General features: G+C 47.0%; 2 protein-coding genes across 2 annotated transcripts; one reads left to right on the top strand and one right to left on the bottom strand.

Moving 5' to 3' along the window:
- Positions 1-8,216: 8,216 nt before the first annotated feature.
- LOC123056414 (ethylene-responsive transcription factor ERF019) lies at positions 8,217-8,913 on the top strand. The gene has a single exon (XM_044479915.1). It carries the CDS (start codon positions 8,334-8,336, stop codon positions 8,883-8,885), a length of 552 nt encoding a protein of 183 aa, XP_044335850.1. The 5' UTR covers positions 8,217-8,333; the 3' UTR covers positions 8,886-8,913.
- Positions 8,914-12,122: 3,209 nt separating this feature from the next.
- Positions 12,123-14,874, bottom strand: LOC123056398 (uncharacterized). The gene is made up of 3 exons (XM_044479914.1): positions 14,522-14,874; positions 13,701-13,846; positions 12,123-13,018 (listed from the first exon to the last, which is right to left on the bottom strand). The coding sequence occupies exons 1-3, from the start codon at positions 14,763-14,765 to the stop codon at positions 12,332-12,334; spliced, it is 1,077 nt and encodes a 358-aa protein (XP_044335849.1). The 5' UTR covers positions 14,766-14,874; the 3' UTR covers positions 12,123-12,331.
- Between the last annotated feature and the right edge of the window lie 363 nt (positions 14,875-15,237).

Below are 15,237 nucleotides of genomic sequence, written 5' to 3'. Positions count from 1 at the left end.
TGCTATATAAGGGAGCTTCTCCCACCTACCACTCCCATCTTTGACCTCTCTCACTCCACCATTAATGCACTTCAAGCTCTCTTGCCCGATCTCTCTCTCTCTAGCCACTCAAACTTGTTGATTTGCTAGGGATTGAAAGAGGAGACCTAGATCTACACTTCCACCAAAGGATATTTACTTCCCCCATACTTTTTTGTGTGGATTTTGTTACTCTTGGGTGTTTGAGCACCCTAGACGGTTGAGGTCACCTCAGAGCCATATTCCACTTTGGTGAAACTTCGTGGTTTTGTTGGGAGCCTCCAATTAAGTTGTGGAGAGAGCCCCAATCTTGTTTGTAAAGGTTCGGTCGCCGCCTTCAAGGGCACCAATAGTGGAATCACGGTATCTCGCATTGTGTGAGGGCGTGAGAAGAATACGGTGGCCCTAGTGGCTTCTTGGGGAGCATTGTGCCTCCACACCGCTTCAACGGAGACGTACTTCCTCTCAAAGGGAAGGAACTTCGGCAACACATCCTCGTCTCCACCGTCTCCACTCTTGGTTATCTCGTGCCTTTATTTGAGCAAGCTTATTTGTTTCATATCTCTTCCTTGCTTGTGTTCCTATCCTTGTTGCATCATATAGGTTGCTCACTTAGTTGCATATCTAGACAACCTACTTTGATGCAAAGTTTAAATTGTTAAAGAAAAGCTAAAAATTGTTAGTTGCCTATTCACCCCCCTTCTAGTCAACCACATCGATCCTTTCACCAGTACAACAAGGGATACTATCTAGCAGATGGTATATATCCTCAGTGGTCAACTTTTGTGAAGACAATCTCAAAACTCCAAGGTGAGAAGAGAAAGAGATTTGCCCAAATGCAAAAGAGTGTTAGAAAGGATGTGGAACGTACTTTTGGTGTGCTTCAATCCTGGTGGGGTATCGTTCGAAACCCTACACTGTCATGGGATGAAAGGAAGCATTGGGAGGTGATGACTGCTTGTGTGATCATGCACAACATGATCGTCGAGGACGAGCGTGATGAGAGTATCTTCGGCCAAGGATTTGATTTTTTTCAAGAACATGCAGGAGCGATGCATGTCTTTTCAATTAAGAAGAGGAGGAAACGACATGAAATTACATCTTGTTTACACTGCGATGCCCGCCATGTAGGCGTGCACTATGGCCTAATGGATTTGGATGGCATGGCCGCTGTCTACCCTAGTCATAGTCCACAGGCGGAGCTCGGCTTTGATGAGATCGACATTGTAGTTCGGAGGAGAACTCTTGCGCTAAAAAACTCGGCTATTGCGCTCTAGCCAGATGAACCAGAGTGTGGCCATGATCGTGGCATTAGTTTGCTTGGATAGGCTGGCCACATTTGATTATCAAGGTGAAAAATGTTGAGCCCCTGCACCAAGACCCGACCACATTTGAACAGTTTGTCCAATTTCACCGTGAGATGCGTGATTGGCACACTCATTTGAATCTTTAAAATGACTTGGTTGAGCACGTGTGGGATCACATTGGCAACCAATAAATGTATTGGTCCATTTTATGTTCAGTCAAGACAATTTCGATTTGGTTGTAAAACTATTTTATTAAAGACAATTTCAATTGTGTTGTAAAATTATTTTAATTTTCAGACAAATATTTGGGTTGTAAAACTAATTTTGATAAAAATATGGACATTTTTGGCCTTGATGGACAGATGGAGCAAAGGGATGCGGCCGCGCGCTGGGCGCACTGCCACCGCATCCCAGGACACGTCTGGATATGACCTCATTGCCCTACCCAGACAGAAACCGGATAAGACGGACGTCCGTTTGGAGTCGCGCGGTAGAGTTGGCCTTATTTGCCGTGTGCAGTTTGGGGCATGTTCTCCGGCGAAGTGTTTCTTTTGTCCTTGTCCTGAACCTAAATAAAAGCCATGGTGGCCCATCCCATGTCTCTCTCGCTCTCTCCCTATGGCGCCCGTAGGCGGCCATGGACCGCGCGATGGTCGACCGTAGACTAGGAGGAAGAGCACGGCAGCTGGCTTCGTCATTTGCACTGTTCCACGCGTCTTATGCAGTACTCTATCCTACATCAAACATGAAACGAGCACGTCCCATCCCAGACGCTTCAATTCTGCGAGGTCTACGGTGGCGGTGGCCGGAGCGGCGTCTCACGGCAGAGACTCCGTGCGGCGCGGCGCGAGCGTCACGGGCTCACGGCAGGTAGAAACCGCCGCTGTAAATACGCCCACATGCACGCGCCCGCCCAGAGAGCATATGATGCATGGACAGATCAGGAAAAAAAGAGAGAGGCCGATCGTAGAAAGGTACGCAGGCTGCAGGCTGCACGTTGACATGTCGTATGGCCACATGCATGCATGCACGCGCCCTCGGATCTGCATCTCATCTGCGTGCCACGGAGTACTCGTACATCAGATCAGATCGGGTAAGGTCGGGCCAGATCTCCGACAAGGAGAAGAGGACGCACCACGCATCCGCGCGGCGTCACACGTTTGATCTGCTCATGTAGTACACACATGACATGACATTCCCCTGCATATGCTTGCCGTTTGCTCCTTGGTCCACAGATTCCTCTGCTTAGTTTCGGGTCGGATCAGTGGGAGAAGCAGCTGCGTAGTGCTGCTAATACGTCGCTTGCTTTGCTTGGCTAGGCAGGCAAAGCTCACATGCCGCTCTGTCTTAGAATACTCGGTCGGCTCACCCACCGGAACGTGCGAAGGAACCTCGGCTGCTGTTCCGACGTCAAGGCACGGACGCGGGAGGAGAGGACGAGCCATTGACCGTGGGGTGTTCTGGCCTTCTGGGCCATCCCAATAACTCACTCGCTCCATCTGCTGCTGCAAAAATCCGTATGGCCGCCCGTCAGCCTATCATTCATGAGCACAAATAATCCTCAGCACTAGAACTTGATTCAAGCAGGAATGATTTGTTAGCAACGGCACAATTTGTAATGTAATGTTTAATTATGCGAAAATTCCCCGGTCGGGTCAGCACTCAGTGTGCCTCCAATGGCTATCTGGTCTAGTATGTACCCCATTTTCAGGTTAATCTAGATCACACCAGCGTCCACCGAGCCCATGATGCGTGCTTAGCAAATGATTACGGCGGATGCAGAGTAGCATCGAATTAAATAGATCTAGCAATAGGGCCCGCGTGCTAGTGAGAGCTAGCTGACAAAAGCGATTCCGGGACCGTACATGATGCGCGTGGGGCGTGTGCGTGCTTCAGGACTGTGCCCCGCCACATGGTTTGCCAATTAGGCTGCCCGTAATGGAAGTATCATAAGTAGTATCATGCATGTCAATTAAGTAATTTTGATGAGGTGACATAAAATTAAATGAAGAAAGAGAGGCTTGAGTATCATATCATGATACCGTATCATATTAAATGATATGCTACTTTGTGTTATGCATGACAGTAAATGTAGTCATTTATGATACCAACATATAATACTATGCATTAGGGATGTAGTATCATAGACTAGTATCATATGCATGATACTAGTATATGATACTCCCCATTATAACCAGCCTTATAGATGCACGGCACGACGATTAATCAGAAAGCTATACGTGGAATCTTTCGAGAAAGAACAATTAAGGACGCTAAGCTGATGATGGCACGGCACAGGCAAGAAAGAGACATTGCAATGACCCGGCCAAGAAAACCTCTCGTCCTGCCTAAGTGCAGGCTGACGCAAAGTCTAAATTCATGGAAAGTTTCATGGATTCATGGCGAGATTCCACAGGAATCCAGATACCTGGGCTAGCTTAACTGTTAACGACTTCGACTGAATGTTTTTTCAGTGACCAACATGCGTGAAATTAATCTGAACGACCGAGCAACAGTACGTCTAATCATATCCCTAATTATGCTGGACGGGGCTGGCCAACTACTAGCAGCGCCAGCATGCATGCCTGCGAGCTCGAGGTGCAAAAAGTCCAGCTAGAAATGGGACTACCGAAAGTGGGGTTAGCGTTGCACGAGTGCCCTATCGTCGAGGGATCCGATCCGATCCGATCATCCGTCCAAAAACACCAACCACGTACCCTCCTCCCAGCTTTAGGTTCTCTTTCGCTTTCAGCTGATCATTGTATTGTATCCGCTGCTGTTGGATCGGTGACAGCAACGGCGCCACGATCGACTCCGCAAGCCGGTCCAGGTCCAACCGGTTTGGCGGGCAAATTAATAAGGCGAGAACGAAAGATGCATCATGCATGGACCGTGGATTTGTATACGAACTGCACTGCGCACAGGCTCTAGTGTGCCAAGAAAGTGATATTCCAACTAAAAAGAAGGAAGTGATATTTCTACGTAGCAGTACGTAGGCTCGGGGCATTGGATGGATTGAGCCGTGGACGTAGTCACATAGGGTTTGAGCACTGCACATATCAGTCTCAGGCGTTTTTTTATTAGGCAAGAACAGGAGGCCTTTCGCGCCATCACGTGCTCTTTTCATGACCAGCCAAGCCCGATAGGCCAGCTCGATCGGCCCAGGAGGCTCGGTCTGACATCTTGGGGTATGGGCTAGATTTTCGGCACGAGCGTCGGCCCAGTTCAAACCCTAAAAAATGCAGCCTATTTGATAGGAAGAATATATGCCTTCCTCATACTGAACAATACACTCGTAAAAATGTCTAAAATAACATGTAATATATCTGATCTTTTTACAGACGTGTATGTTCAGAACTTCTGTGTGCATGTAAATTATTTTTTAAAATGTTTTTATGCTCTGGACAAAAATGTACAAAAATGGATGCTTAAAAAATATGTAAACGCTAAATGCACCCTGATTTTTTTTCATAATTTTTGCACACTGTGGACAAAAATGGATGTTTAAAAAATATGTAAGCACTAAATGTACCCTATATTTCTTTACATAATTTTTTATGTGCACCGAAAGAAGCATGTTTTCAAATTGTATTTTTTGTCCTTTAGGAATTATCTCAGAAGTCGAGCCCATGCTCTATCCCGTATGCAACTTTGAATCCCCCAGCCCCCCAAGCCCCTTGCCCCGGAAATGCATCTGGTGCACCCACATTTGTGGTGCTACCGGTGCAGCGAATACTATAGAACATTTTTTAAAAATCCGAAACAAAATCTAGCACATCGATACAACATCAATATATGTTGTCACAAAAAATAGTATCAAAATTTGAAATAATTTTTAAGATAAAAAACTGATAAGTTTGACATCAATGTGATAATGGGTCAAATCTAAAGCGTGAGGAATTGTCTTGCCAGATAACTTGGTTGAAGTGTCATCTCCAATTGAAACATCGCCTTCACAGAAAACCTACAAGTGACGGATTATGATAAAATCAGATTGTAAATAGGATTTTAAGATATTGCCACGTGGTATATAAATCCTTAAAAGTAATGAAATACAATAGGTTTTCAAGATATTGACACATGACATTTGTGTGGCTAAAATCATCTTCAAACATGCGTGTCTTGTGAACAAAACCGCTCCCCGAAAGGCCGGATAAAGATATACAAGCGACAAACGGCAGGATTCGTAGCTCTAGCTCGCTGGTCCGAGAAGTAGTATGGATGGTTAAAATTGAAGAGAATTTAACACCAAGGGTGACCCAGATGGCAGAGGCACGGGAGTGACAAGTGCCGTGAACATCATTCTAGCTAGCCATGCATAAACTCGGAGATGATTCTTTTCAGTTTTGTTACTTTGGAGGTTATTTGTATTAAAAAAACATTCAAGGATAAAAGTGTTCTTTAAATTTGTTTAGCAAAAGAAACCGTCTTCAAACCATTTTTAAGACTACTTTTCGTCCCTCAACTTTTAATGGAGTCTAAAATTAGTTCCTTAATTTACAAATCGGACAACTTGCACTCCCAACTATTGAAACCAGACAAGGTTCGTCCATGGTTTCGATTTCGACTGGTTTTGGTGCCAATTCATCTTGGTTTTGACCGATGTTGGCTCGAATTAGAGTAATTTTTTTCATATCAGCGAACTTTTTTGAAACTCGCGTACTTTTTCAAGTCCGCGTAGTTTCTCCTAGTTCACGTTTTTTTTTCAAATTCGCGTACCTTTTAAAACGCAGTCGTACTTTTTCAAATCCATGAACTTTTTTGAAGTCCGCGCGCTTTTTTCAAATTCGCATACTTTACTTCAACAAGTGCATGAATTTGAAAACTTACATGGACTCGTAAAAAGGTACGCACATTTGAAACAAGTACACCAATTTCAAAAAAGTTAATGGATTTGAGAAAAGTATGTGGGTCTGAAAAAATTACGCGAACTTGAAAAAAGTATGGTGGTTGAAAAAAGTACGCGAAATTTAAAGATGTTCGTGAATTTGGAAAAAATGCGCAAAAAAAAGGTACGTAAATTTTAAAAATGTTCATGGATTTAAAAAATACACGAATTTCCATGGCTGCGATAGGACGTGTACAACATCGCACATCGTGTTGGCTAGCAAATGTACCACCGGAGATTAGCACTATCATTACAGATGATTGTAAAACTGTTACCACTTGATTAATGAATGTTTTCCCCCGCAAAAAAAGAAACCGGGGTGAGAGAACAGCCAAAACGGTCAAAACCGAAACCAGGGACAAACTTGTCTGGTTTCAATAGTCGAGGGTGCAAGTCTTTTTCGAGGATGGAGGATGCAAGTTGTCTTATTTTAAAGTTCAGAGATCAAATCTAGACTCACTTTGTCCGCGGACTTTTTTTATGGAGCCTCCGTCGCCTGGTTGCACCGGCGCGCGGTGCGGCCCACATCACTTGTTGTTTCATCTCGCTTGCACCTTGGCGGGCCCGGCAAATGATCCACCACTAGGGCCTCATTCGGTTTGAAGGATTTTTTAAGGAAAAACATAGGAACAAGGATTCCGGAGATTTTTTTTATATATATGCATTCGGTTCGTAGGAAATGCGTACAGGAATTCCATAGAAATACTACTCATTTCCTGTGTTTTTGGAGGAAACTACACATCCACTCAAAGCTCATTTTACGCGTAGGAACGAGGCAAGTCAAATCCTTAGGATAGCAAGTGTCATCCTATCAAATTCCTATACTACTCCTAATTCCTACGTTTTGATTTCCTTCAAACCGAATGAGCCCTAGAAGATTTCACGAAGGCAAGACGAAACCCACCACTAAAACTCAACCGTACCTTTTTCAAATCTTGAACTTTTTTTAAGTTCGTGTACTTTTTTCAAATCCGCATACTTTACTTCAACAACTCCATGAATTTGAAAACTTACGCGAACTTGTAAAAAAGTAAGCGTATTTGAAAAAGCACACGAATTTTAAAAAACGATTGATTTGAATAAAGTACGTGGGTCTGAAAAAATTACGCGAACCTGAAAAAGGTATGCCCATTTGAAAAAAGTACACAAGATTTTAAAATGTTCATGAATTTGAAAAAGCACGCGAATTTGGGAAAAGTGCGTGGACAAAAAGGTACGCAGATTTAAAATGTTCATGGATTTCAAAATATACGCAAACTTGAGCCAACGCCAGTTGAAACGGGGTAAGACAACACACAAAACGGTCAAAATCGAAACTAGGGACGAACCTTGTCTGGTTTCAATTGTCAAGGGTGCAAGGTTTTTTTTTTGAATGAAGGGTGCAAGTTGTCCTGTTTTAAAGTTCAGAGATTAAATCTAACTCTGACAAGAATTGAGGGACTCTCTCTTTTATGCAGGTGAAAGTGTCTCTCAACTGATGACAAGCAGCCACTACTCGACGTGGAGCGTCCGTCGCCTGGTTGCAGTTGCACCAGCGCGCGGAGCGGCCGACATCACAGGCAGCTCTTTGCTGTACTTTCATCCCCCTTGGCGGGCCCGGCAAATGATCCACCGCGAGAACATTTCAGCCACGAAGGCAAGACGAAACCCACCACTAGAAGAGCTCTAGAAGAGAGATCAAGCAATAGCACACTCGGTCACTCACTCCCAGTCTGACCATTGAATACTTTGACCACGACCCACTGACGCCACGCGAGACTGATCGATTAGCTGTGAACTGCGCAGGCCACGTCCGTAGACCACATGCGCAAATTGAGCATATCTGGATTTTGACCGAGCTGGCGTGGAATATTTTTGCCTCTCGTCTCGATATTTTATCATTTATTTCACACCCAAAAATGTCAACCCCCCCACGGGCGCTGACCTCCCGATCGACCGACGCCTATAAATACGCGCCGGCATGCGCACGAACCATTCAGGAACTCCCAGCGCCTCCACCAGTACGTGCGTCCGTCGTCTCGCGAGATCGACGGAGTCCAGCTAAGGCCAGAGATCGACCGGTCTGCCGGCGTGCCTCGCCGGAGAGCGGCGGTACACGCACGCTTCGACCGGCCATTGTGATGGACCAGCGGGCGGCCTGCGGCGGCGAGGGAGGGGGCGGCCTGCGGCGGCGCCCGTACAAGGGCGTGAGGCGGCGGCAGTGGGGGAAGTGGGTGTCGGAGATCCGGGTGCCCGGGACGCGGGAGCGCCTGTGGCTCGGCTCCTACGCCACCGCCGAGGCGGCCGCCGTCGCGCACGACGCCGCTGTCTGCCTCCTCCGCGGCGGCGCCGGCGGCCTCAACTTCCCGGGCCGCGCGGCCGCCTACGGCCGCGTCCTCCACCACGGCGGCGCGGGCCAGCAGCTGTCCCCACGGTCGGTGCAGCGCGTGGCGTCCGACGCCGGCATGGCCGCCGACGCGCAGCTCGTGGAGCTGCGCGAGCGTGTTCCCGCGCCGCCCGGCCAGGAGACGGCGCCGGACGGTGGCATTGGCGCAGTGCATGGTGGTGCGGGTGCCGGAGAGCAAGTGGCCTACGGTGGTACGAGGAGCTGCAGCCCCGGCGGCGAGCAGCTTGTCTATGGGGAGCTGAGTGTGGACGACATAGAGATCGTGACCATGTTGCAGTCATTGTAGTTGTAGATCGTCAAATTTTGCAGACCAATAGCGCTGTAAAAACAATTTCACCGCTTGAGCAAGATTCAGCAAGTATACGGCTGCTAGTACTGCAGTGGTTCTCCTTTTCGAAATCTGGTGACATGCACTTTACGTTTTAGCTCTACGTTTTAATCTTCTTCTTTTTTTTCTGCATCGACTTTATTTTTATCTGAGATGGAGACCATACTAATACATCAAGATGATATATGACATATATATTCCGATTCTACAACTCAATGACGTCAATTTTTTTGCTAAGATCAGAGAATGCATATAAACAAAATTAAAAAAAAAAGATGAATTGGCATCTGTTGTAAACATCAGCTCCCAACAACGATCTTCAACTTCATTGCCGACGCCTTTGACAAAACCCGGAATTGGAAGATTGGTCCTCCCAAAGGGCGTGGCTACAGGTAAGTCGCCTGGAATTTAAAATTGAGCCAGTCGATTTGGGGGAATCAATTTGAGCTATTGTGATGCTCGCGTCTTCTTCCTCTTGGAAACAGATCCCGCCGCCTGCTACCACTGGCCGGGACGCCTGCCACCGCCTCACCGCACCGCCCTCCCCTGAAGCTTCCTCACGGCCGGTCTTGCCGCCACCGACGACCATCCCTCTAAGTTCGATGACCACCCAAAAAAAACTCCGGCGAAGCAGCATCCCCACTCGCCACCCTAAGATAGATAGTGGGGTGCTTCTCCGACGAACTTGCATCCATCCACCACCCTAAGATAGATAGTGGGGGGTTTTCTTCCCCGACGCAGGCGGCCTCCTTCTTCATCTCTGACGCTTCTCTTCTCCCTTCTCAAAATCGACTAACCCAAAATTCGTATGTCAGTCGACTGACATTTAGCTATTGTGCCTCCCAAACAACACATCCAAGAAGAGAATGGCACATGTGTATCCACGTGAGAAAACGGGTTCGAGAAAGCACCAAACACCGTCTTCACCAAGAAAACAATGCATTTGAGCATGCCCCTACGCCCCTAATCCAACTCATGTCTGTCTTGGTCCCGAGCTCCTCGGCCTTGACTAGTTCCTCCACCTCAGCTCATGCTTTCGGCGATAGCCGCTCTGAGTAGAGGCGTACCTAGGTTATACTACCAGGGTGCACAAAACACCGGGCCAAAAAGCATTTTCCTTCATATATTTCATGTATATATGGTATGTGACACTCTCAATTGTATGTGAGACTATGCCATTGGTAGAGTGACATGGGGTAGTTTTCGCTTTAGGTCCGCCCTGGCTCCGAACACATCTGCCCTAGCTCAAGCCCCAATGTCAATTCCCCTCCCGCAATCTCTCACCCCCTCACATCCTTTACGTCATCGAGAAGGTGGAATTGATGCATCGTTGAAGTGGACTTGATGTTTTTGGTGACACTAATCTGCGCATACATTGATTTGTGCAACTGGTTGTTGTTTATAGTTGTAGTTGCTGGAATTTAGGTGTATCTGCTTTTTTTTTGGACATTTTGAAAAATGAAAAGCAGTGTTGTGTTTGACACTTATAAAATCATTGATCCTCGTGTTCCTGTTAACATGATTGCTAGACGGCTTAATGATTGGATTATTTTGCAGAAAAACCAGGGAAAACAAGAAATGCTGAGGTGTGAGTAGGAATGTTGAACTAATAGCAAGTGAGATGTTTCATGCGATTCATGTCTGGCGGATTTGAACGAACAGGATCAAGCAGCGAAGATGTAGTTGTTTTTGGGTGTGGTCTTGTTTCGCCAGTTCTTTTGGTCTCTTTCGGTTGTATTCTGGTCTGTTATATCTGCTGGTCCTGGATGGGTGTTGCGAGGTAGCATTTGAATTTCTGCCTAGAACTTCTTAGGTATTCGTCTCGTGATATTTAGGGTCCAACTTGTGGATGCCCAATATCGAGAGATTTATCAGCTTGCTGTAGGGTTCTCTAGTTTCCTGTTATGTCTCACTTTCTGCTGGTAGTTTGTAAAAAGACGTTGTGGTTTCAGTTATATGAAATCAGAGAGGTAGCTCTCTTTTTTTTTAAAGAAAAAGTTTCTGGAATTTGTATTCAGGGAGTTGCTTGAATTTGCATGCACTTAGCACAACTAGATACGTCCTACCAACACAACAAGTTGTAATGGCATAACTAGCGTGACGAAGCAGGAGAGAGCGGGTGGAGAAGGCGGCCAAAATTTTGATGCTACCGGAGTCGCCTAGGCAGGCTAGAAAGATTTCAGATGACACTTTACGTAGAGCTGGAAGAAAGCTCTCTGCGCTGAAGTGCACTTGCAGTTCTACTTGACCGGAGGAGTGCCCAAGGAAGATCGTTCCTATCATGTGCATGTTACACATGGTCAATGGCGTCAAGACCTGCAAGAAAAGCGCACGATCGGCGTGTCCACGTGATGCGCATCGCCCGTGGCGGTGCGCGCGTCAATGCGTGCATGCACGCACCTCTCTGTTGTTTCAGCTTGATGAAATGATCGCAATCGAAGGTAAAACAGGGACGGAGAGCGATGCGCTCAGTGCTCCAACACGGATGCACATCACTCTCAAAAAAGAAAAAAGAACACGGATGCACATCCCCTACAGACTACAGGGACATGCACTAGAGGATGTGTGGAGGTGGTGCAATTTGTGTGACCTGCTCGGCTGGCTGAGAGGACCTGTGCCAAAGTGTAGCAACTCCAAAGTTGTGAAACCCATGGTTCTATGGATTCCAAAATGTACTGCTCCACCGCCGGCGCCGACGATCTTTCCTCTCCCTGCGATCATTTCGCCGCCGGCTCTGGCGGTCAGCAAGTTCGTGAACCAGATGCAGAGCCACTCGTGAGATGCATGGGTTCAGTGGATTCAGTGGATCACAACAGTTAGACGTAGTAACTTGACCAGACCGTTTGATCTCTGTTGAATGTTGGTCTTACCTTTGGCAGCCAAAAATGACACTGCCTTTTGACCTTCTGTTTGACACGACAGAAGGTTCCGGAAGACAAAAGGTTCTTTCGGGCCGATGAAAAGCAGATTTGGACCGCACGGACAGCGGACAGGGTATATACTAATCTCAAGTCAAAAAAGGACCTGACAAATGCAAGCATGCTAGAGCTTGGCTGCTTGGGCCAAGCTCTTCTGATAACAAGAATTCAGAAACTATACTACTCCAGCTTCAACACTATGCAGAATCTGCTTTCGAGCCGCCTATGCAGCAGTAGCATCTGCAGATTCTTAGCTGTGAATGGAGCATATGGACCATGAAGGAAAAAGTTTCCAGATTTCCAGTGAAAACCTGTTTTCACTGGATACTTCGCCTATGGGCCGACTGTACAAAGCTTATTACAGTACGAACGAGTCATAGCATTTACGCCGTAAACGACTTTCCATTTGAGACGTGTACACTGGTTCCAATTATGTACAGATTGGCAACAACAATAGCTGTGTCGCAATTGCGTGCGGAGCGACACCTACGAACTGTCTTGCTTCGGTTTCTGGCTGAGCTCCGAGTAATGCCCTCCCATCAGCTGCAGTATCTCGGTCCAGAGGCAAGACGGGTCCGTTGACACCGCGTCACTGATCAGCTCCGTGCTACAGGAAGCAACAGCCCAGTATCCCGCCCTGATCTCGCTCAGGAGCTGCTCGTAGTCCCAGGCTGCATGCCCCACGAAGAATCTCAGATCCTCGGTCTTGATCGCACCACTCTTCATCAGAACACCAGCCTTCTCCAGCTCTGTTCGAAAGCCGAAGCAGATGCCTGGTATCACCTCCTCAAACCCCTTCAGACGTGAGCTGTCTTTAGTACGTACCAAGAACATGCTCATGTCGACGGGGCCTCCGAAGAAGAGGGCGCAGTCGCCGAAAGGGGTTGTTTGGTCTTGGAATGATGATGGATTCACATTCTTGATCTTCGTGTAAAGTGGACGGTTTAGGATGACCCCAAATGGGCCATCAAAGGTACCTCTCGACCCAAGTCTGAGCAGGAGAATAACAGTTCTTTCGAAGACGCTGTCGTCATCCAGCACCTCAGTAGCTACCAACACACACCCTGCCTCCGGCATTGTAATAGGGTGAGCCCACTTCTGAGGAAGCTGGTGTGCTGCTTCTCCGAAGGATGCCTTTGACTCTGCAGGAACACTTGGATCTACTAATAGCTCCTGATTCAAGGATTTAAATAGTAAGGCAAAAAAAGAAAAGACGGATATGATATAACCCAAGTTGGTTAGAAGATACTACTTGCTTTGCTTCTCTTTTCTTTTCAGGAACTTTAGTTCTATCCTAATAACAGTGTGAAACTCTCTTGAAGGGTATTTGCAGTAAATGTAACAAGGTTTGAGAAACAGCAGCTTATCTGATGAAATCTTGATACAATATATAACTGCATAAGGTACCAGAGAGGATCCACTTGCGTAATGCCTCTAAAACTTTTGCACAAATATTTTCTTGGAACCTTACATTTGGAGTATCAAGTAATAATGGAAAGCATAGATTTCTAGAATAAGTGATGTTCTAATGCAACGCCTAATTGAAGACACTGTGCATTTATATCTTCTTTGGAACATACTAGCATAGCACTATAGCATTAGCAGCAGCCATAACAGATGTTGGTATTAGTATTGACTATTGACAAAAATTAGATTCATTATACATTATACAGCCAGTGAAACTAGCTAAGATCAACTCACTGTTCTTTATTTTCTTGGCAGATAATGGGTAATGTCATAGGGTGATCATGAATGTCCAGATTACGTAAGTGAATGTCGAATAATAGTTGATTAAGACCTAAAGAAAAGCTGCTAAGAGCTCTACAGATTGTCACTACAAACGTGCCACCCTCACCTGTTCCCGACGCACAAGGTTCGCTCTGACATCTCTCCAGTAATTGCTGTTCGAAATATTAATTGGCTCAGTAGATTTTGATTCATCAGGTGGTTTGTTCAATCCATCGGAGCTATCTCCTGTTGGAACAGATGCATCGCCACTTCCTGCATGAAGAAGCCACGCAAATGAGGCCAAGCCACCCTTCTGGTACACGCTTTTTGCAACAACGCATAAAAATACCACACCATGGATGAACTCTAATTAACATAGCCAATACTAGAGAACCTGAAGTTTCCTCATACACTGTTTACACTTGAAAAGCTCAGCACCTGATGGTGTTTTTCTTTGTGTTTACTTGAAGTAGCCAAGCTATCAAAGAATATGGACGGTATATTGGGGAAGGCCCACCCAAACACCGCAATTCAACACGTAGATCAATTCGACAACTCTAAACACGAAACCACGCCTAGGATGCACAATGGTTCCAAGGTGCACGCACCAGTTACACCAGAATAAACACCGATTCTCCGAATTTCCATCTCTGAAGCCAACAGCATCAGGAACAGTTCGACTGCACATGGGTCAGGGGGAGCTACTCTTCAAATTTTCCTAGCTAGACCCGAATCCCCACCTTTCACTTGTCTGCTAACCTCCCCGGAATCAACAGCAGTCTGCAAAAATGGCACCGATTGTACAGTCGCCTTCAAGCCCCCGACAGCATCAAACCGTGAGGAAAATGTTTCTAGCTTTTCTAAGTCCAATCGCACGAAGGCCACACAATTCCGTCTCTACTTTTGCACCAGCTCGCATCGGAAAACAACAGATGGAGAGGGCCTCACCGAAAGAGGATGCCTTGCTCTCGGCTTCCTCGTCGCCGCCGCCGCCGGCGGCCCCGCCCTCGCCTCTCCTCCCCGACGCGCGCACCGCCACGAGCGGCCTCACCGCCGGGCCGCGCCTCCGCCACGCGGAGCACGGGCCCGCCTTGCCGGTGGCGGCGGCGAAGGGCTTCCCGGCCCGGGCGGCGGGGGCGGGGCGAATCGGCGGGAGGCACGTCCCGCCGGCCTTCGTGTTGAGGGCCCACATGTCCGTGGGAGGGAACGGTGCCACCGCCGTGGGTCGGGGTGGAGATGCGAGTAGCGTGGAACCGCACGAGCGCGAGAGGCTGATCGAGTGGAGTGAATGGATGTTTCTTGGTTCGGAAGGCGGATTTCGTAAGCGTGGAAAGCGACTTTCATCCGCCAAAAAGATATTTTATCTGGCCTGGGTGCATGTCTGCAAGACTACACATCAATGGTGGGCTGGTGGCTGGCTGGACTTTCTTTTTTCATTTATTACCAGAAAACACAGCGCATGGACTTGCTGCCCAAATCCCCATTTTTTTTTTTGAATTACAGAGCAGAGCTTCCAATTTCATTTCATATTCAAAATTAAATTGATAACACAGTCCTGATGCGACCTCCGATAACAAGAGGTTCAGTAAAATAAACAAACAACACCCAAGCGGCACTTAGTGCAAATGAAACATCTCCAAACAAGCTAGATAGACTCTATCCTC

Source organism: Triticum aestivum, chromosome 1A (assembly GCF_018294505.1).
Source record: "Triticum aestivum cultivar Chinese Spring chromosome 1A, IWGSC CS RefSeq v2.1, whole genome shotgun sequence".
Taxonomy (NCBI): domain Eukaryota; kingdom Viridiplantae; phylum Streptophyta; class Magnoliopsida; order Poales; family Poaceae; genus Triticum; species Triticum aestivum.
Note: the sequence above shows the minus strand (reverse complement) of the source record. Positions and strands in the feature narration are given on the sequence as shown.